The 22,573-nt window shown below is 42.4% G+C and overlaps 1 protein-coding gene across 1 annotated transcript in view; it reads right to left on the bottom strand.

Moving 5' to 3' along the window:
• Positions 1 to 22,573, bottom strand: part of LOC122555517 — a 126,456-nt gene that overhangs the window by 87,137 nt on the left and 16,746 nt on the right. The window contains 3 exon segments of the mRNA XM_043701540.1: positions 11,227 to 11,371; positions 11,487 to 12,218; positions 17,307 to 17,464. Coding sequence (XP_043557475.1) covers positions 11,227 to 11,371; positions 11,487 to 12,218; positions 17,307 to 17,423 — 994 coding nt within the window. The 5' untranslated portion in view covers positions 17,424 to 17,464.

Here is a 22,573-nt window from a genome sequence, read left to right as displayed (position 1 = left end):
AACAGTTTGAATTTTACAGTTACCACTGACTCCACTAAATTCTGTAAATGAGTTGCCAGCCTTTTGTCCCTAACCAACATTCCCAGTGTAAACAGCAGTCATCACCCAGAACCAGCTTCACTGGGTGTGTCATTTCATTCATAAACCTGACACCAAGTTCCTGAGTAACTGCTTTTCTCTGAACCTCACGGCAAGAAATTCCCAGGAGAGCAGAGGGGATGCTTGAGAGATATTATCGAAGCATGATGTGAAGAGATTCTCACTGATCCTAGCTCACTACCACTCAGAATGGAGAATAGACTTTCAGGGAAGCAATGAGTGATTGAACAGATTTCGATCGGAGAATGTTGATGCCCAAGACAAGGCAGTGGACGGAGTCCATAGCGCCCTCCGAGTAACTCAACTATTCAACCCTTCAAACACCACAGACCATAGAGTTTGCAGATCATACATCAGACTTATCAGCCATCTGAGAATGTACTGAGGATTTACCCAAGAGAGGGTGTGAGATATCTTCAATCTCAGTTTCTGGTGTCACCTCTCCAGTAAGATGAGAGTAAACACTGAACAAACTCAGTTCGATCTGAATCAGCATGAATAAATAAATAATTGACTGATACTATTCCACATCTCTCAATTTATCAGAATCAATAACTAGTCAACAACTCGTTTCAAGCCTTACATAGCAAAATGTCCCAAGATCCTTCATCAAACTATCACCAGATGATATTTGGCACCAAGACACCTAAAGACTTTAGGAGAAGTGAACATACGTTAAGTTAAATGGGTAGGCATTAGGCAGCATCATAAACAAGGAGGGTAAGACAGCAAGGTAGATTGGAAAGAATTCGAGAGCTTCTGGTCTGACAGCTGAAGACACAGGAACAAGGCACATGAGGGAGATTTAAAAAGTGTGCTTTTGGAGGATAACAGGATTGGAGAAAGTTACAGAGGTGAGATAGGGAAGGATTTGTACACAAGGGTGTTAGCGTGAATATTGAGACAGTTCTGGTCAGGATCTTGTTTATTCGTTCCTGATTTTTGGACGCTCCAAGTCATGATTGTATATGTGTGAATGTTGGGGAGGAATGTGCAGCTGATGGTTTTACCATGTGTTTGCTCCCTTTTTTCTACCACAGGTTAGACATTGTGGGTTTGGAAGGGGTGTCAAAAAGTGTTAGTAATTTACTTAGTGCATCATGGCCAGTGGTGGAGAGTTGGAATGTTGAAGGGGCTGCATTAGGTGGCAAGCAAGCATGGTGCTTTGTGATAGGTGGAGGTTCGTGAGTTTTTCTGGAGTTAGATGGAGAGTGTGGAGCGTTCATGACTCATGATTCATGCCTTGTAGATGGTGAACAGGTTTTGGGCAGTCAGGAAGTGAATTGCTCACTGAAGCATTGTAGGAACAGTATTTATTTGGTTAGTGCAGTACAATTGCTGGTCAATGGTAATGTCCAAAATGTTCAAAGTGAAGGCAATATTTGTGCCTTTGAATGTGAAGGGGAGGTAATGTAATTGTCTCTTTATGGAGATGGTCATTGCTTGACGCATGATTGTTACGAATGTTACTTGCCACTATCAACCCAAGCTTGTGATATGATTCAGTTTATAGTGAGACCTCAATATCCATCACCAAGAGTGACTTGGCAGTAGCACTGATGACCTCACTAGTCATGTCCTGAAGGGCATAACTGCTCGGCTGCTTCTGGGCAAATGGTAAAGGACATGGAAGGATATACTTGACCTCACTGTCACCATCTGCCCGCTGCCGATGCCTCTGTCCATGTGAGTATTTGAAGGAGAGACCAGGACACAGTCCTTGTGGAGATGAAATCCCATCTTCACATTTAAGATACTCTCCATGGTGTTGTATGGCACTACCACATGCTAAATGGATAGATGTTGATCAGACCTAGCAACTCAAGATTGGCTATTCATGAGCAGCTGTGAGTGCGAGGTAGCAGCAGAATTGGACTCAATCACAGTCTGCACCCATATGTCTGTTATATTCCTCCACTCCACCATTACCATCAGGCTGGAGGATCAATCCTAGTTCATTGAAGACTAAAGAGGGCATACCAGGAGCAGCAACAGCATCTCAAAAAATGAGGTGTAATGAAGCAAGAATACAGGAGTACTTGCACGTCAACCAGCATAAACCGAAAGTGATAGACAAAGATCAGTGTTTCCACAATCAACAGATCTGATCTTAACTCAGCAATCTGCTGAAAGCCTGTTCTGAATGGTGGTGGACAAATAAACAACTCACTCGATGAACAAGCTCCAAAATAATCGTCATGCTCAATGATGGAGGAATCCAGTCCATCAGTGTCCCAGATAAAATTGAAAAATTGACAAAGACCTTAACCCAGAAATGCTGAGTGTATCCACCTTGGCCTCCTCTGGAAGTGCCCAGCATCACAGATACCAGTTTTCAGCCAATTTGATGCACTCTCTATGATATTAAGAACCAGCTGAAGGCACTGGATACTACAAAGACAATGGGACTGTACAGCACTCTGGCAATAGTACTAAAGTCTTGTGCTCCAGTGCGTGTCACAGCCTAGTAAAGCTGTTCCAGTGAAGCGACAATGCTGGCATTGAGCTGATAATGTGGAAAATTGTCCAGGTATTTCTGTACATACAAAGCAGGACAAATTCAAGCTGGAAAGTTATTGCTGGATCAGTCTGTCCTTGATCATCAGTAATGTGAAGGAAGGTGTTATCAACAGTTCTATCAACCAGTACTTGCTTCATTCTAACCTACTGACTGACACTCAGGAGAAAAACCTCTTTGCAGGTTGGAGTCATACCGAGAATAAAAGATAATGTTAAAAGTTAATCATCTCAGCTCCAGTACAAATCTTCAGCAGTTCCTCTGGGCAGTTTCCTCAGCACAGCCATTTTCAGCTCTTTCAACAATGTCCCTCCCTCCATCATGAGGTCAAAAGTGGAGATGTTCACAATGTTCATTCACAACTCTTCAGATACAGAAGCTGCCTGTATCCATATGCAGTAAGATCTAGGCCTGGGGCTGACAAGTGGCAGGTAGTATTCACACCATTCAAGTGCCAGGCAATGATCATCTCTAACAGAGAGAATCTGACAATTCAATCGTATTGCCATTGCTGAATGGTCTAGTATCAGTATCTTGGGGTTACCATTTACCAGGAACTATACTGACCAGTACTCTGGCTCAGATCAAAAGTTAGGAATCCTGCAGCAAGTAACTTACCTCCTGACTCCCTCAAGCCTGTCCACCATCTACAAGGCATGCATCTGGAGTGTGCTGGAATACCTCTCACTTGTCTGCATGAGTGCAGCTCCAACAACACTCAAGAAGCTTGACAGCATCCAAGACAAAACAACTGCTTGATTGGTACTACATCCACAAATGTACATTTTCTCCAGTACCACGGGCAGCACGGTGGCACAGTGGTTAGCACTGCTGCCTCACAGCGCCAGTGACCCAGGTTCAATTCCCGCCTCAGGCAACTGTCTGTGTGGAGTTTGCACATTCTCCCCATGTCTGCGTGGGTTTCCTCCCTTTTTTTCTTTCTGTAACCAATACTATTCCTTCAATGTTGCTACCAGCTTCATGATGAAGGCTTTAGAATAATTTTATCACTGTGGTTGATCCCCTGACTGTTGCTGACTAACAATTTTTGCATTTTGTCTCCTCACTGGCTCCCTGTGCTTTCTTAAAGCAGTAATGCTCTGACATTGGTAAATCCCTTTTCTTCAAAATAATGTCTTCTTCGATTCAAAACCAAGCAGCTGTTCACCATGTTGTATTCTGGTTTGGGTTGTTCACTGCCACCAATCCTCCTTTCTCAAAGCTGTGTCTAAGGCCTGTCTATATATTACTGGTGGAAGATAGACCACTGATGGATCTTAACAGAAGGGGGGTTTGAATTCCATAACAATATACTTTATTGCATGATAGCAATAGGATAATTTGCATTAAGTTCTTATGAGTAATTACTCAGGATTACCTGGAACTGTTAAGAACACATTTATTTCTCTTGGGAACTCATGCAGATTTCAGTGGCCTCCATCCAAAGACTGTGTGATGTCATCAGATTGGGTGGACTTAATGCAAAATCAACATCGAGAGAAGTGGTGGTGGAGAGTTCATTATTTGAACCTGAGGTCTGTGACCAATGGTGTTCCACGGGGATCAGGACTGGGTCCACTTTTGTTTGCCATTTATATCAATGATTTGGAAGACAATCTAGAAGACATGGTTAGTATGTTTGATGATGACACCAAAATTGGTGGTATTGTTGACAGTGAAGAGGATTTTCTAAGACTACAAAGAAATCTTGATCTATTGGGTCAATGGGCTGAGGAGTGGCAGATGGAGTTTAATTTGAATTAATGCAAGGTATTTTGTTAAAACAAACAAGGGCAGGACTTATACAATTAACGGTTGGGCCCTGGGTAGTGCTGTAGAACAGAGACCTAACGGGTTCAGGTATGTAATTCTTGAAATTTTCATAACAGGGTGGTTAAGTAAGCATTTAGCCTTCATTGCTCAGAGCTTTGAGTATAGGGGTGGGACATCATGTTGAGGTTGTACAGGACATTGGTGAGGCCTCTTCAGGAGTACTGTGTGCAGTTCTGGTCATCCTGTAATAGAAAGGATAGTGTGAAATTGGAGATGGTTCAGAAAAGATTTACCAGGATGTTGCCAGGAATGGAAGGTTTTGAGTTATTAAGATAGGCTTAATACTCTGTGACTTTTTAATTGGAGTGTAGGAGGTTGAGGGGTGACCTTATGGAGGTTTATATAATCATGGGGCATAGATAAGGCAAATTGCAAGGGTCTTTTCCCTAGAGTGGAGGATTTCAAGACTAGGGGGCATATTCTGAAAGTGAGAGGAGAAAGATTTTAAAAAGACACAAGAGGCAACATTTTTATAAAGAGGTCGTTCATGTGTGGAATGGTTTGCTGGAAGAAGTGTTGGATACAGGTACAGTTACAACATTTAAAAGACATTTGGCTAAGTACATGAATTGGAAATGTTTGGAGGGATATGGGCCAAATATGGGCAAATGGGACTAGTTTGGTTTGGCAATGTGGTCGGCGTGGACGAGTTGGACTGAAGAGTACTGTTTCTAAGCTGTATGACTTTACCGCTCTATTACCTCCTTCAGAAACATTACCTTATAAAACATAGATGTCTGTCATTTACTAGAGAATGAGGATTTTGTTCTGTCTCCAGGTTTTCTTTTGAAATAAGTCATCATTCATTAACATAGCTGACAGATTTCTTCAGCTAATCATTCATTGTGTTGTTAGCATTCTGAATATTTCTGTATCTCAGACACATTTTCCTCAAGCAATATATCTCTCTGTTGTGTCATGTGGCTGGGATCATTAATAGTCTGAGTGGGGTTATTTATACATCAGGGCAAAAGTGAGGACTGCAGATGCGGGAAACCAGAGTTTAGATTAGAGTGGTGCTGGAAAAGCACAGCAGGTCAGGCAGCATCTGAGGAGCAGGAAAGTTGATGTTTTGGGCAAAAGCCCTTCATCAGGAATAGAGGCAGGACCCTTCAACCCCAGGGCATCAATGTGGATTTCACCAGTTTCCTCATTTCCCCTCCCCCCACCTTACCCCAGTTCCAAACTTCCAGCTCAGCACCGTCCTCATGACCTGTCCTACCTGACAATCTCCCTTCCCACCTAACTGCTCCACCCTCCTCTCTGGCCTATAATCTTTACCCCACCCCCATTCACCTATTGTTCTCTTTGCTAATTGCAAGGTTTGGTGGTGATGTTACTGCTTTCACTGCTACCAGCTGGTCTTTTAGTTCAGTTGTTTCACTGAGGTGTGGATTATGTGCCAATTCTTTTGAGGGGTGTTCAAGTTCATTCTGATGCTCAACTTTCAGCTTTGACATTGTGTTCTGCATCTCCAGAATCTCATTATCTTAATCCTGTAGAAGTAGATATTGGCTGAAAAAAAGTCCATTAGTGTTTCCAGAATGCGCTGATGAGTTTCCCTTGCAATCTCCATCAGCTTTCATGCAGACTATTTCTCCATATTGGACATTGACATAAATCAATCTGTCTCTATTTCTCTGGATGGCTTTTAATTGGCTCCTTGCAGTTGTTGTACTAACAGTTCATGGGCCATTTCTGACAATTGAAATTTTAAGTATGATTTTTCCAGGAAATGATCATAAGGATGTATTGCTTACAACTGTATTCTGGAAATGTGGCAGCGTCCACATTGCCTGAAGCCTCAGTGGTCATGAATGTGTGTGGAAGCTAACAGCCTCTTCCCTGTATCATTAAAGATGTCTTCATAACTCCATAAACCTGAGGTCAGAGATTCTGTGATCGCAGTACTGGCTGTAGAAGGTTTTGAAGCTTGACTTGCTTTTTATTAGAGACGTAAGAAGCAGACACTTTTGGGGTTTTTTTCCCAGTAATGAGCTGGTCCTTTGTCCCAGAAAGAATTTGTTCTTCTAACTGTCGCTGCAGTTACTGTTGCTGCATCTCCTTGGTCAGTTCTGTGAAATACATGGACAACTTCACTTTTTTTTTAAGAAGGAACCGATTCTCCTCAATGGGACACCTGGTTTCTGTTTAACTATCTAAATCCAAAAATATCAGAATGGCCAAACATCTCAGACTCTAGTAAATGAATGACCTGCATGGGGTAGGTCCTTCTCTGTGACCAAATGTGTTTGTGTCACCACCATCTCTCCTTTTGCATACCAAGCAACATTGTTAATTAATGATTGAATTATTATGGTATAGAAAGAGGCCATTCAGCCTCTTTCTGTCAGATCAGTGCCAGCTCTCAATGCAGCAATCCAGTCAGCTCCATTTAACACTCCATTCCTGTAACTCTGCAAATTTATTTTTTGATTAAACTAGATTCCCTACAGTGTGGAAACAGAGTCTTCAGCCCAACAAGCCCACACTGACCCTCCGAAGAGTAATCCACCCAGACCCATTCCCCTCTAACTAATGCACCTAACACCATGGGCAATTTGGAATGGCCAATTCAACTGACCTGCACATCTTTCGAATGTAGGAGGAAACCGGAACACCCAGAGGAAACCCACACAGACAGGGAGAATGTGCAAACTCCATACAGACTGTTCCCCATCGAAAGGCTGGAATTGAACTTGGGTCCCTGGCACTGTGAGGCAGCAGTGCTATGAACTGAGCCACCGTGCCACCCCCAAACTTTCCATTAACTGCTCATTCAATTTCCTTTTGGCTGGGAAATCATCAATGAAGGAGCATCAACACCTCTTTGAGGTCAAGATTTGCAAGTGGTGTTTATGTTTTCCTCTCAAAATTATTGTACTTAAAAAGGTAGAGGTTTCACATGCTGTATTAAGTAACTTAGTTCCAGGCTCCCCAATGACTTTCAGCCACTTACATGGTTTAAGTTAACAGTTTGTTGAGATATACCCCACTTGCTGGGATCAGTGTAGCTCCAATAATACGTAAAAAGTTTGGTGTTTTCAGGACAAAATTGCCTGCTTGATTGACACCATGGAGCTGTAGAAGAATTAAAGCAAAGACAGAGAGAACACACTGACTATTGTATCTGTGCCACTCAAAAACCACACCCATTCTAATCCCACTTTCCAACACCTGGACTATCACTTGCTGGTTACAGGTCTCCAGGTGCAGATTCAGTTTCTTTAAATGAGTTGGGGGTTTCTACCTCATCCATCTAACAGTTGTGATTTCAGACACATGCAATCCTCTGGGCGAGAAACATTATTTCCTCATGTCCCTTCAAGCCCTTCGTTATAATGTTCAACTCAGTTAAGGCACCCTTTAACATCCTCTGTTGAGGAAAACACTCCTAGACTATCCAATCTTCATGGTGACAATTTTGTAACCCAGGCAGCATTCTTGTAAATTTCCTCTGTCCCATTTCCAGGTCAAATATGTCCTTCCCTGTAAGACAGGGAGCAAAGGTCTATACAAAATACCAGCTCTGGCCTAACCATTTGTATTCTATGTTTAATACAAAAAAAGGTAAATAACTGAGAGTGCCTTTCATAACTGTGAACTCTAACATCTAGAGCAGTCAGAATTCTCCCCAAATTACAAAGCATCCTGACTTGGAAATATATCACTGTTTCCTTCATTGCCACTGGTTCAAAAACCTGGAATTTCTTTCCAAAATTGGCCTGGAATTTTTTTAGTGGCTAGATAGTTCTTTCACCAGCATAGATGGAGTTACAGTTGCAGACTCTGCACAGGAACTCCCCGGGAAATTGAAGCTTCGACTGGGTTGTTCCCCGGGGATCCATTTAATTTGGAGAATTGGAAAGGTTCAGAACAGTTATGCAAATAGGTACCAAAGAATTGGCAGACAATTAAAAACACAGTCTAACTCCTCAGTAATTATTAAATTGTCCCCCAATTTATCTCACACACTTCCAACTATACTGTCCCGGTCTCTAACACTCCCCAGATCCTGACCTGACATCGACACTCCTCTCCTCTGGCGCAATACAGTCCTCCAACTCCTAGCTCTCTATCTGGGACCTGACACTCCCCTTGGATTGTGAAATCCAACCACACCAGCAGATCTGACACCCCCACTCTCTCCTGAAGTAGCCAACATCCCTCTAGTCACAGCCACTGACAACACTTCCCTACCCCAGATATTGTTGGACCTGACACTCGCCTTTCCCCAAAAGCCCCCACCCCAGACTGGCAGCTCTCCTCCTGAGATCTGACACACTCTACCACAACATTCAGTACCTGATATCATGGTCTGTTTATCTAGTAGCTCTCTGTCCACCCAGGACCTGGGAAAACCCTGCAAACACACCCCTAGAGAGTCTTCCTATTATGGAGTCCCCTCCTTTCCGGGACCCAATAACCATTCATACCCCGCACCCACAAGACTGATAATTTATGTCTCGCCCCTCTGGACCCAATAACCGTAAGCCAAACTGCCTTACAGACATCATGACTTACCTGACACCCACCTACTTTCTAACATGGCATCCTATCCATCTGGCATCCTACTCACCCGTCACTTTGACACCCTGTTCTCCTTGCATCTGGCCCTCACACATACCTTACATAGTTACAGGAGCTGCCAGTGAGGCTGTCTGGATGTTTAAAATGACAGAAAATGGCAATTGAATGAATGAGAAAGGGGGCAGCGTTTTGAGGGCCTTCCCTTGATATTCCTGCATTATGAGGGACCTGAAAGATTTAAGAGTATGTTCCACCTTTCTGAAGGAACCCTGATCAAAACATCCTGTCAGAAATGCAAAGCTTTTCCTTAATGCAAAAGAACATTCGGAGCTGAGGGGCAAACTGAAGGCCATTCCTCAGAAAATCAGATCACTGTGTTGTAGCAACACCATATCAATAGCACAGGTTCAAGAGGATTACCACGAACTCTCACAATGGTACACAGGGATGGTGTAGGGGTGGACTGTACATGTTCATAACAAAATGGCCCATGTCTGCTCACCCAAAATGGCTGACAAACAGAAAGAGGCAGCCTGCCTTAGAATTAAAAACAAGATGGCTGACAGGAGATAAATAAGCTTTTAATTAAAGAAATGACAACATCTCTGAACAAAATTACGCCAAGGCCATGAGTACCCCATTCCAGAAGTTACTGATAAGGGCTTGTCTCTAAAATAGAGAAGCAACTAATCTTAGCCCTCATCAATAAAAGTAATTGCCCCAGTGAATGAATGAACACCAAGCACAAGATATGCGTAGTCACATCCTGATGTCGTTACTGGAACAACAGTTAAAGTTATTTTGTATCTTTGAAATGATTACTCTTCAATAGGTTCTCGTTAGAAATTCCCTAGGGAATCATAAAGGTAGTTTTTAGTGTATATATATATATATATATATATATATATATAAAATATATATAAATCCAATGCTTAATGAAAGTTTAAAGAAAAAGCATTGAGACCAAGATGTGAAAGTTAATTAGCTTCAGGAAATAACATCATGTGCTCTGAACAAAATAGATTGCTTACAGCCTCTTAATCACAAAGTACTAAGAGTAAGAAAAGCTGTGTTTAATATTACACTCTATAACTAAGTTCTGAGCAAAAATCAATTTTACAAACTTTAGAGTAACTAAATAAAACTAACTGTCTTTTGTATTTTTGCACACATAATTAGGACAGTGGGAAATATAAGAGGAATAACTGAATTTGATAAAGACAGCACAAGAGATACATAAATAATAGAATTCAAACAGTCTCTACAGATATAGCCAGACAAAGAGGACTGAAGGAGTATAGCAATTATCTTTGCTATGCAAGTGAACAGGATGGACAGAAAGATCCTCAGGCCGAGAGATAATAGTGCTTGTTAAACAAGATGGGATGATAGGAAGCAGAGGCTGGACTTAAAAATGCCCATCATTAATTAGGTGTTTTCCCAGATTGTGTGTATGGATTATGAGAGAAGAGCTGTAACCATGTTGTTAGTGATTATTATAATACAAAAATTTATAAAAATACTGCTTTTTACTGTACAAGTTAGTGTGTGTCATTAATCTACCTTCTGATCTGAGTCAAAGATTAAGCAAATAACTAAGTTCACTTCGATGCTAGATTCAGGAAATATCCTTTGGCCCTCTCTCTGCTTTAACAGGTTTCTGCATTAATAAACATTCACTTGCCTAAGTTCTGCCTGCCTCCTGAGTTTTCATTCCCTATCAGGGGAAATGATTAGATTAGATTAGATTACTTACAGTGTGGAAACAGGCCCTTCGGCCCAACAAGTCCACACCGACCCGCCGAAGCGCAACCCACCCATACCCCTACATTTACCCCTTACGGGCAATTTAGCATGGCTAATTCACCTGACCTGCACATCTTTGGACTGTGGGAGGAAACCGGAGCACCCGGAGGAAACCCACGCAGACACGGGGAGAACGTGCAAACTCCACACAGTCAGTCGCCTGAGGCGGGAATTGAACCCGGGTCTCTGGCGCTGTGAGGCAGCAGTGCTAACCACTGTGCCACCGTGCCCCCCACTTGCCACCATGCCGCCCACCGTGATCCTACAGTTGGTCAATAAATATTAGACTTGCCAGCAAAACCCATAAACATATTTAAAAAAGATGCCTAGACTGAAACATGGATCAGTCCTATGTCCTCTGCCAACACTATACTTTAGAAAATCTTAGGTTGATGGAGGATGGTCTCTGATAACTTGTCATTCAATTTTCAATTGCTGACAGTGAGCATTCATGTGAAATTTCTTAATCTCATAAGAGCTCCAAATCATTGCACCTAAAAGGATATAAAGACTGTATCCCAAAGCGAAGGTTACAATTGACTTTCCAATGTTGAGAAGTCTGGTTCTGTGCTTCTCTATTAGAATCTGAGTCAGAAAGAAGAATGAGAAAACAAAATAGCAATAAAAATACTTCAAGCGACGTACCTTTGGAAATAAAGCTTCTCTTCTCCAATGAAGAGATCTGTTAGAATCCTGCTACAGTCGAGCTAATACGAGCAGAGCAGGGAAGCTTCTTTGGTTTGTAACAGAACTAGGGCTCCCCAGTCCTGGGATCAGTAAAGTTACAGAGTGGCCCAGTCTGAGGCAAATAAAGATTACATTGAGTAGTGTCTAAAATGTTCCTATTCTTGAAGTTACTTTGAAAATATGCTCTCGTTAGTCGTTCCTCAAGTAGTCTTTTAAGTGTCTGGATCCCTTCACTGGGATGAGCCAGTAAAACAGAAACTTCAACTTTCCCCGGCCAAAATAAAGTAAAATTTATACATTAAAATCCATCTTGGTTGTCAAAAACAGTTCCCACTGAGCCAGCTTTTAAAGCTGGGGTGTGGATCTGAGCTTGGAGATAGTCACCCCCATATCGCTTTGGGTAACCTTCAAAATCATTCATCTGCAGCATCACTTGTAGCTGATCCCCCACATAGAAGGTCTTTGCAGAATTTAAAATTACAAAGCGACTGTGTAATGGTTCACTGCTTTTCTGAAAGGGCACAGCAGAGTTGGGTGATTTAGGCCAATAGATCATTTTCATAAGGAACATTCCCTCTGACCTTTCTTCAGGGGTGAAGCTGTGATTCTGGTAGCCATTTTGAACCAGCTTGTCTGTCCAATGGAGATTCCTTGTCTCCGCTTTCTGCCTCATGGTGTGATTAAACTTTGGAACTGGATATCTCCTCCATTTCGACTTAGATCCAATTATTGCAGTTTTATCATACTGTGAAAAAAGCGTATCATTTTCGTGAATAATCGGGAATTCTTCAGAATTGCAGCATCTTAATTAAATCATTATATATTTCAATGTGACAGTGAGCATCAATTCAGTTATGTACTGCAGCTCAGATCAGTAGAGGAAGCAGGTCATCAGACAGTCTAACCCTTGATTCCCTGACAGCACAGTAATCTTCTCCTGAAAGTGACCAGGCCAGGAAAGTTCCCAATTTAATTCCCAATCTGTGCAGAGTTGATTTCAGCACTGCTGAGATAGTGAGGGGAAAGTACACATTCAGTTTGTGTTCCCAACTCACACACTGTGCAATGATGCCTGCTGGAAGAGCATAAGATGAGGCATAGCATGAGGAACAGACCTGGGCTTCAGTTTGAGATTCTGCCTCAGATCAGGTGATATGTAATGAAGGTATGAGATCAGTCTGTTGAACTGTATCTCAGTAGGATTTGTTCTCATAACTTCAGTCATAATCTCAAGAAATGTCATAAATCCAGTTCTCAGTTGATGAGCACCCTGAACAATGTGTCAGAGTTCCTATCTGTCATGTTCAATAAACGCCAAGAATTTTTCCACCAGTGAATACTACCAGCTTGTTCATGTCAGAAACAAAAGACAGACTGGTTAGACAAAAGACAGAGAAAGGTAGACTGTTGATTTCTGAACTCCAGTTGGTATAAAATTAGTTATTTGATACAATGCCCACCTGCTGCATTGTTTACATTGTATAAATGGAATAAAGGTAATAAAAGGCAATCAAGTGGGCACTGAATGATTATTTGGATAGGAATAGTGTTTGGGTGTATGGGGAAATGTTGGAGATTGGCACGAGGTAATGATGCTCATTTGAAGAGCCAATGAAGACACAATGGGACAAATGGCCTCCTTCTGTGCTGTAACCATCCTGTGATACAATTCCAAGAAGACACATGAGTGCAGCCAAATGCCTGGCAGGCCCCTGTGTTGTTAATGGAGAAGATGTTTATATAGAATCATAGAATTCCTACAGCATGGAAATAGGCCATTAGGCCCAACAAGTCCACATCGACCCTTCAAAGCGTAACTTACCCAGACCAATTCCCCTACCCTATTACTCTACATTTACCCCTAACTAATGCACTTAACAGACACACCCCTGGACAGTATGGGCAATTTAGCATGGCCAATTCACCTAACCTGCACATCTTTGGATTGTGGGAGGAAACCGGAGCACCCGGGGGAAACCCACACAGACATGGGGAGGATGTGCAAACTCCATACAGACAGTCACCCGAGGCTGGAATCGAACTGGGGTCCCTGGCGCTGGGAGGCAGCAGTGCTAACCACTGTGCCACCTTTTAGGTTTTATTTCGAAGTTTATAACAGGCAGTGTAAAATCACTAATCTGTTAGTTTAGTTTTAACTTCAGAGCTGATAGCCCAGAGTTCGGTTGAATAGAGAACAATTTATCTCCCAACAGCACAATCTTGTTTAGTTCAGTTCAGGGAATAGGTCACTGCAGCAGTAATGATTTTCTAGCCCATGTCATCTCTAAGTCAGGAGAGTTGACGGCTTATTCCCTGCCATTGTTAGACTTATGAATGGACTATCTAACTTCAAATAATGCTGATGGTGTTAAGGTTGATCTAGCCTAGCACATGCCCTGTATGGTGTAACTGCCCAGATTTTTTTCACTCTATGATCTGTCTGCCCTTGCTTACTACGATCTGCCTGCACTGCTCGTAAACAAAGATTTTCACTGTACTTAGGTACACATGACAATAAATAAATAAATCAAATTCAACTTGGAATAAAAATCTTCATGTTGTTCAAAACAAAAAGGCTTAGCCTATCACACTTGTGGAAGTTTCATGCAATCAGATTCAGAAAGGAATTGTACATTTTTGGCTACAATTTCACAAAAGAAAATAGAACAGCTGTTCAATTCGAAACTGAAAGAGTTAAAACAAGAATAAAATTTTGATGGACTTGAGTTTCTGAAACAGATCTTGCTGGGAAAAATGTTGAAACATTGTTTTGATGTTTGTGTTAAGATCCTTCTAAATTGTTCTCTCTATTCACTGATCGATGCAACTTCGAGGGCTAAAGGACCTGTACTGCACTGTAATGTTCTATGTTCTATATTGCTTGCCTTGTTTTAACTTTTCCTGTTTATGATCTTTTATTAAAGAATATGTGCTGCTTTGTGAAATATTGTTTCAGTGATGAACCACCACACTAATTAACTAAAACTAATTCACATGCCAGGTTTCATTCTGGGATCTGATTTGTCCATTATTATCATCAGCTGGCATCATAACAAGAAACAATGTGGCCAAAATGAGGAGATATCTTTGCAATAATTGAACAAATTGGTTACAAAGAGCCAATTTGGCCCGAATGGTCCAAAAGGGAAGTTGCCAAAGCACAGACAACTTATGGAAATGCCAAATAGCACCCAGCGAAGCAAAAATCAGAGATATTTTAGAGTTTATTGTGTTGAAGACAAAATATGAAATGTTTCTGCGTATCAGCATGAATGGATTCTCTTGGAAGTTCATATTAAATTTAAGCAAAATTGTTAAAAGCAGTTACTGAAGCAAGTTTGTTAAAGAAAGGCGAGAAATATGAATGGATAAAAGAATGTCAGAGGGTCAGAGAAAGCTTGAAAGCTTTACTAACTACCACACTGAATTCCATGGTGTCAAATTATGGGGAGAAACTGAAACTACAAAAGTTTGGTGTAAACCAGAACCTGCTGGAAATACACAGCAGGTCTCAGAGACTCTGTGCAGAGAGAAACAAAGTTAATGCTTCACTTGGAACATGGGGCTCATTCAGGAACTTGATCTTGTCTTGTACTTATCCACTTTACACCAGATATGCAAGCAGCTCTCGATATTTTCAATTCTGCATCGAACATTATCTCTCCTTAAGAATAGTGAATTCATATCAACCTATGCCTGGTTAGTTTCACTTCCCTTACATATTGAAGGCAAATTCAATCAAGGCAGGACTTATACACTTAATGGTAAGGTCCTGGGGAGTGTTGCTGAACATAGGGACCTTGACGTGCTGGTTCTCAGTTCCTTGAAAGTCGAGTTGCAGGTAGATAGAATAGTGACAAAGGGTTTGGTACACTTGCCTTTTTTGGTCAGTGCATTGAGAATAAGAGCTGGAAGGTCATGTTGCGGTTGTACAGGACATTGGGTTAGGGCACTTTCGGAATACTGCACACAATTCTGGCCTCCCCGCAACAGGAAGGATGTTGTGAAAATTGAAAGGGTTCAGAAAATACTTACAAGGATGCTGCCAGGGTGGGAGAGTTTGAGTTATAGGGAGAGGCTGAATAGACTGGGCCTATTTTCCCTGAAGTGCAGGAAGCTGAGGGGTGACCTTCTAAAGGTTTATAAAATCATGAGGGGCATAGATAGGGTAAATACACAAGGTCTTTTCCCTGGGGTGGAGTGGTCCAAAACTCAATGGCACAAGTTTAAAATGAGAGGGGAAAGATTTAAAAGGGACTTTTTCATGCAGAGGGTGGTGTGTGTATAGAATGAGCTGCCAGACAAAGTGGTGGAGACTCGGACAATAAGAAAATTTAAAAGGCATCTGGATAGGTTTACGAATTGGAAGGGTTTAGAGGTATATGTGCCAATTGCTGGCAAGTGGGACTAGACTTATTTCAGATACTTGGTTGGGATGGACGAGTTGGAAATCCTGCACTCCGGATCCCAATACCTCATTAGATATCCTGCTTCATGTGACCATAGATCTGTGGTCAAGAATCAGGATCCAAAACAGAAGCTTGCGACCCTGAGTGCAGGATATCCTTAAGTCTCGAAACAGCCAATGACAATGACCTGAAGTAAGGTATGGGGATTAGGGAAGCAATGGGAGGGGTGAAGAGTGAAAGATAAAGTGTCCCCATCAGATCAATGTCAGGAACTGCCCACAGGTGGTAAATGAGAGAAAGGTCTGGAACATTCTCATTATGCAGTGAGAAAATATAGAAAATCTTAGCAGGACTTATACACTTAATGGTAAGGTCCTCGGGAGTGTTGCTGAACAAAGAGACCTTGGAGTGCAGGTTCATAGCTCCTTGAAAATGAAGTCACAGGTAGATAAGATAGTGAAGAAGGCGTTTGGTATGCTTTCCTTTATTGGTCAGCATATTGGGTACAGGAGTTGGGAGGTCATGTTGCGACTATACAGGACATTGGTTAGGCCACTGTTGGAGGGTATATGAATAAGATGGGTTTGGAGGGATATGGGCCAGGTGCTGGCAGGTGGCACTAGATTGGTTGGGATATCTGGTCGGCATGGACGGGTTGGACCGAAGGGTTTGTTTCCATGCTGTACATCTCTATGACTTTCTTACTCTATCTCCATAGGACTCAAGCTGGGAGAACCTCAGTCCTTAATTCAAGAGACAGCATGTGAAATAATTAAGATAGTATTTAGCAATTGTAATGCCTGGGCCTGAGAGACAAACTATTCCATTTTTAAATAATATTACCTTGAACCTTGTGAACATGTTGTGACATTGGAGGCAGTTCAGAGGACGTTCAGTAGATGATCACAGACATGAGGGGTTTGTCGTATGAAAAGAGATTAAACAGTTTAGGCCGATACTCTCTGGAATTTAGAAGATTAAGGCGAGATCAAATTGAGGTACTCAAGATGATAAAAGGTGTAGATAAAATAGATGTGGAGTGGATGCTTCCTTTTGTGGGGCGTTCGAGAATGAGAGGTAATAGTCTTGGATAACGGTAGCAAACTTAAAACAGAGTTGAGGAGAAAGCACTTCTCCCAAAGTGATGTCAAAGTATGGAATTCAACACCCGAAAGTGTGGTGGATACTGAGACAGTGAATAAACATAAGGAGGAGTTAGACAGATTTTTAATTGGTAATGGGTTGAAGGGATATGGAGAGAAGGCAAGGAAATGGGGGTGAGGAGCATATCAGCCATGATCGAATAGTGGAGCAGACTCAATGGGCCAGATGGTCTAATTCTGCTCCTACATGTAATGAACTTATGAGCTTTTCAACTTATGACTAGTTTTCTCTAAATATGTTGATGATACCAATCTACATACCATTACGCCATACAAATTCAGCACCAGGAGCAGTAGAGCCATCAATACCAGCACTGTGAAGTGGGAGAGACGTATGGAGAAGGGAAGAAGAGATTTTCTTGGACTTTGTTCATCCATATTGAAAGATCACAATGCATTCGCTTGTTGTAAGTCTGCAACTAAAATTAAATTTCATATGAATTAATAATGAAATTTGATATTCTTCATTGAAGGATCCTGAGGGAGTTTAATTTCACAATATGCCCCAGAAAGGAAAGCCATGCTGGAGAACTGGAGACTGTGAAATGAGGCATCAAAATGGAGACAGGGACAAGGGAGATAATTACAGATGAGCCACTATTATTTCAGCTCTCACTAAAAATGAAACCATAATCACAGAGAAACACAAACTCCCAGTAAACACTGATTACAAGAAGTAAATGGAGAGAAAAGACAATGTGACAGATGCAAAGATCAAAAGGAAGAATGCGGAGGTAATGAGGTGGGGAGGGTGACAGAGACATTGGAGAACTGTGGGTCTTACCAGTGAGAGAGTGAGGAGGGCTCATTCTGGCTGACTATTGGGTTTTGTGGGTAGCTCAGGATCTGACCAACTGAAGATCATAAGAAATTTCCATTGGATATGGTCATTGCCTGGCAAATGTGTGTCATGAATGTTACTGGCTAAATTTCAGTCCAAGCCTGGACGTTGCCCAGTTCTCATTGAATGTTAACATGGACGGCTTCAATGGCTGAGGATTCTTGAATGGTGCAATCATGACTACCATCCCTACTTGTGACCTTGGGTGGAGAGAAAGTCATTGATATCGGTCAGTCCTAACCCACTCCCCTGATTACGTCTGAAATGATGTTCTTGGACTGAGATGATTGACTTCTGCTGAACAGAATCAGTTTCTCAAGGTAAAGGTCAAGATTACGTCACCTTTTTATTCAGGTGCTACCTCTTTTGCTGTTTTCTGAAGACAATTCAGGGCTTTCTTGTTCTTCAGAGAGAGAGAAAAAAACACTCCTCATCCTTGACCTAAAAGAGCAACCCCTCGTTGTAAAACTTTACTCCATACCTCTGGAGTGATCTACAAATATATTTTCCATATCGCTTTCTCAAGACCATTCTGGATATTATTTACTAAAGTCAGCCATCACTTATTTAAGGTCCATCAGAAACTAGCCTGGTATATCCACGAGGTATATCCTCATGAGATACTCCACTCCTTCCAGGTACCAAACGAGTAAATGCCTTCTGAACCACTTTTTTTTAGATTAGATTACTTACAGTGTGGAAACAGGCCCTTCAGCTCAACAAGTCCACACCAACTCGCCGAAGCGCAACCCACCCAGACCCATTCCCCTACATTTACCCCTTCACCTAACACTACGGGCAACTCAGCATGGCCAATTCACCTGACCTGCATATTTTTGGCTGTGGGAGGAAACCAGAGCACCCGGAGGAAACCCACACAGAGACAGGAAGAATGTACAAACTCCACACAGACAGTTGCCTGAGACAGGAATTGACTTCAAACACATCATTCCTTAAATTTGGAGTCCAAAACTTCATGCAGGAACCAAAATGTTGTCTCACAAATGCCTTGTACACCCAAAACACACCTTTATTTTTAAGTTCAATCCTCTCACAATAAAGGAGAAGATCCCATTAGCCTTCTTGATTCGATGCTATAGCTGTGTACTAATGAATTGTGACCCAAAGGCATCTCTATCCCTCTACAACTCAGAATTCTGCAGTCAGTCTCAATTTCAATACTACTCTGCCATTCAAGTTTCCTGTCAACTGAACTATTTCACATTTTCCCACATTATTCTCCACCTGCCAGTTTGGGTGTCATTTAAAAAATTCAGCTTTCACGCCTTTGCTCCATTCGTTGAAGTCTTGATGTAATATATAAAAATTTGAAGCTCCAGCACAGATCCCTGTGGGACTCTATTCATCATATCCTACCAATCAGACAAAGACCCATTTCTGCACAGTCTCTGTTAGCTGCTAGCTCGCCAGCCAATCTTTCATCTCCCCTAAAGCTATGAGTTTTTAGTTTTTTCTCTGTAGCCATTAGTATTCCACAATCTGGATCTCAAGTCTTTGTAGCTCCAATTAGGCCCTGCACATGTGACCATGAAAGCCCCATGAAGTGTCGACTACTGCTCACATTGTACGGGATGTGTGCTCTGCACACCTGAGCTGTCCTGCCCGTCCTGCCCACGTTTAGACTATTTAAACTGGTGATAAGAGAAAAGGAAGTAAATTTACTCACCATTCAATGTCTCTGACAGCCTGTTTCAGGTCCTTTCCCTTCCTTTTCCTCTCAGTACCATTGACTTCCTGTCTAGGAATCTTTCTCTTTCCTGATCATCTCAATGTCTCTTGTGCAATTATTGTTTCTTATATAAGAAAAGATGTAAATGCATTCTGATGTTCAGAGATGGTTGAGAGGAAGGGTCACTAGATCCAAAATGTTAACTCTGATTTCTCTACTCATATTGTCAGACCTGCTGAGCTTTTCCAGCAATTTCTCCTTTTGTTGGTTAGTTTGTTACAAACTGGTCTTGTTTCCTCTGGGGTTTGGGTGAATGAGGGATGCTTTGATGGAGCTTTATAACATCCTGAGCTTGAAAGGTGAATGGGGAAAGGATATTTTTTCTTGTGGGTCAATCGAGGGAGCACTGTATTAAAATTATGTCCCTTTTTAGGACAGAGATGAGAAAGTTTTTCTCTCAGAGTATTGGGTTTTGAAATTTAAAGTTGGAACAATAAGAGCAGCATGAATGGGTGGAAAAAATCAACGAGGTAAAAACAATGACTGCAGATGCTGGAAACCAGATTCTGGATTAGTGGTGCTGGAAGAGCACAGCAGTTCAGGCAGCATCCAAGGAGCTTCGAAATCGACGTTTCGGGCAAAAGCCCTTCATCAGGAATAAAGGGGAAATGAGGAAACTATTGAAGTCCACATTGATGCCTTGGGGTTAAAGTGTTCTGAGGCGGAAGATGAGGCATTCTTCCTCCAAGCTTCTGGTGGTGAGGGAGCGGCGGTGAAGGAGGCCCAGGACCTCCATGTCCTCGGCAGAGTGGGAGAGGGAGTTGAAATGTTGGGCCACGGGGCGGTGTGGTTGATTGGTGCGGGTGTCCCGGAGATGTTCCCTAAAGCGCTCTGCTAGGAGGCGCCCAGTCTCCCCAATGTAGAGGAGACCGCATCGGGAGCAACGGGTACAATAAATGATATTAGTGGATGTTCAAGTAAAATTTTGATGGATGTGGAAGGCTCCTTTAGAGCCTTGGATAGAGGTGAGGGAGGAGGTGTGGGTGCAGGTTTTACAGTGGCAGGGGAAAGTGCCTGGATGGGAGAGTGGGTTGTAGGGGGATGCTTAACAATTTCTCCTTTGAATCCTCCCACTTCCTCCAGACCAAAGGGGTAGCCATGGGCACACGTATGGGCCCCAGCTATGCCTGTCTCTTTGTTGGCTACGTAGAATGGGTGGAGTCAGCTTCCACAGAACCAGGGTTTTAGTTTAGCTTTCAGTGAGGTGTTGGGGATTGGAGGATGGCCATAGAAGCTGTCTCTCTCCCTCTTCTTTTTACAGCAAAAAGGATGGGTTCTCTCTCTCCTGCCAGAATCGCATGTGAGACAATCTAATTTACTGACTTTGCCTTTGTCAATGATGCGATTATGGGAATTACTTTGTGGGAACCATTGCTGCTTTGTAATTAAATTATTCTGTGATGTTTTCCAATAGAGCTCATTCTTTTGTTTGTATTTTAACTATCAAGTAAGAATAAGGTATGTACTCCTTAAATCTCTCTGTGTATGTAACCAATTGAATTACACTTGCCTTGAGAGAAGATAAAAGTTAAGATCCTGACGATCTTCTTGGGGATATATTTGACGAGGGTTTATTCTGGTCTATAACAACACAAACAGATCAGCCATGATCTTATTGAATGGTGAAGCAGGCACAAGCAGCCAAATGGCCTTCTTCTGCTACTATTTAGTATGTTTGCATTTTCATATATTTTCATTAAATCAGAGAGTAGACAATCAATTTCATCCTTGGTATTCCTGTCTTTTCCTTCATCAGTGGCTGTCCAATGCTGTCTCCAATCCAAGCCTTCTTAGAATGTTTCCATTAACACTGTTGCCTGTTTACACAGATACATACAGGGATCCTACTGACACTAGTCTCTATGCTGCATAAGGATCATTCCAAGCAAAGTTGAAACCTGTCTTCTACTTCTGGTATGGAAATATTATTTAACCCTTTGAGTTTAAAAATCTAAATTTCCCTAACATAGCCCATTAAGTGTTGTTTCAATAACAGCAAGCAGCCAGTAAAAAACACTTTGCAAGGAAAAGGATAATTTGAAGTTCAAGTCATTTCCAGTGCGAGCAGCAGCGAAGGTAAGACCGTTTGGTTTTAAAAGTACTTACCGGTAGCGGGCAGCGGTGTTTTTTTTTCTCTTTCACTCTCTCTTCACAGAAAGAGCGGGAGCACCAGGGGGAAGTGACGACGACCAGAGGGGCAGCCGAGACCCGGAAGCAGTTAGTGTAAACCTACCTGGGTAGGTTTTTTCCCCCTTTAAAAGCGCGCAGTAGTAATTGGGGACTCGATAGTTCGGGGCACAGATAGGCGGTTTTGTGGGAACGATGTAAACCTACCTGGGTAGGTTTTTTCCCCCTTTAAAAGCGCGCAGTAGTAATTGGGGACTCGATAGTTCGGGGCACAGATAGGCGGTTTTGTGGGAACGAGAGAGACTCACGTTTGGTATGTTGCCTCCCAGGTGCAAGGGTACGTGATGTCTCTGATCGTGTTTTCCGGGTCCTGGAGGGGGAGGGGGAGCAGCCCGAAGTCGTGGTCCATATTGGCACCAACGACATAGGTAGGAGGAGTGCTGAGGATGTTAGACAGGCTTTCAGGGAGCTAGGTTGGAAGCTCAGAGTTAGAACGAACAGAGTTGTTGTCTCTGGTTTGTTACCCGTGCCACGTGATAGAGATTCGAGGAATAGGGAAAGAGAACACTTAAATGCGTGGCTACAGAGATGGTGCAGGAGGGAGGGATTCCGGTTTTTGGATAACTGGGGTTCTTTCTGGGGACGGTGGGACCTCTATAAACAGGATGGTCTACACCTGAACCTGAGGGGCACCAGTATCCTTGGGGGGAGGTTTGCTAGTGCTCTTGGGGGAGGTTTAAACTAACTCTGCAGGGGCATGGGAACCAGACTGTAGCTTTAGGGTGCAGGACCTGGAGTGTAGGGAGGTTA

The sequence above is a fragment of the Chiloscyllium plagiosum genome, chromosome 12, assembly GCF_004010195.1.
Source record: "Chiloscyllium plagiosum isolate BGI_BamShark_2017 chromosome 12, ASM401019v2, whole genome shotgun sequence".
Taxonomy (NCBI): domain Eukaryota; kingdom Metazoa; phylum Chordata; class Chondrichthyes; order Orectolobiformes; family Hemiscylliidae; genus Chiloscyllium; species Chiloscyllium plagiosum.
Note: the sequence above shows the minus strand (reverse complement) of the source record. Positions and strands in the feature narration are given on the sequence as shown.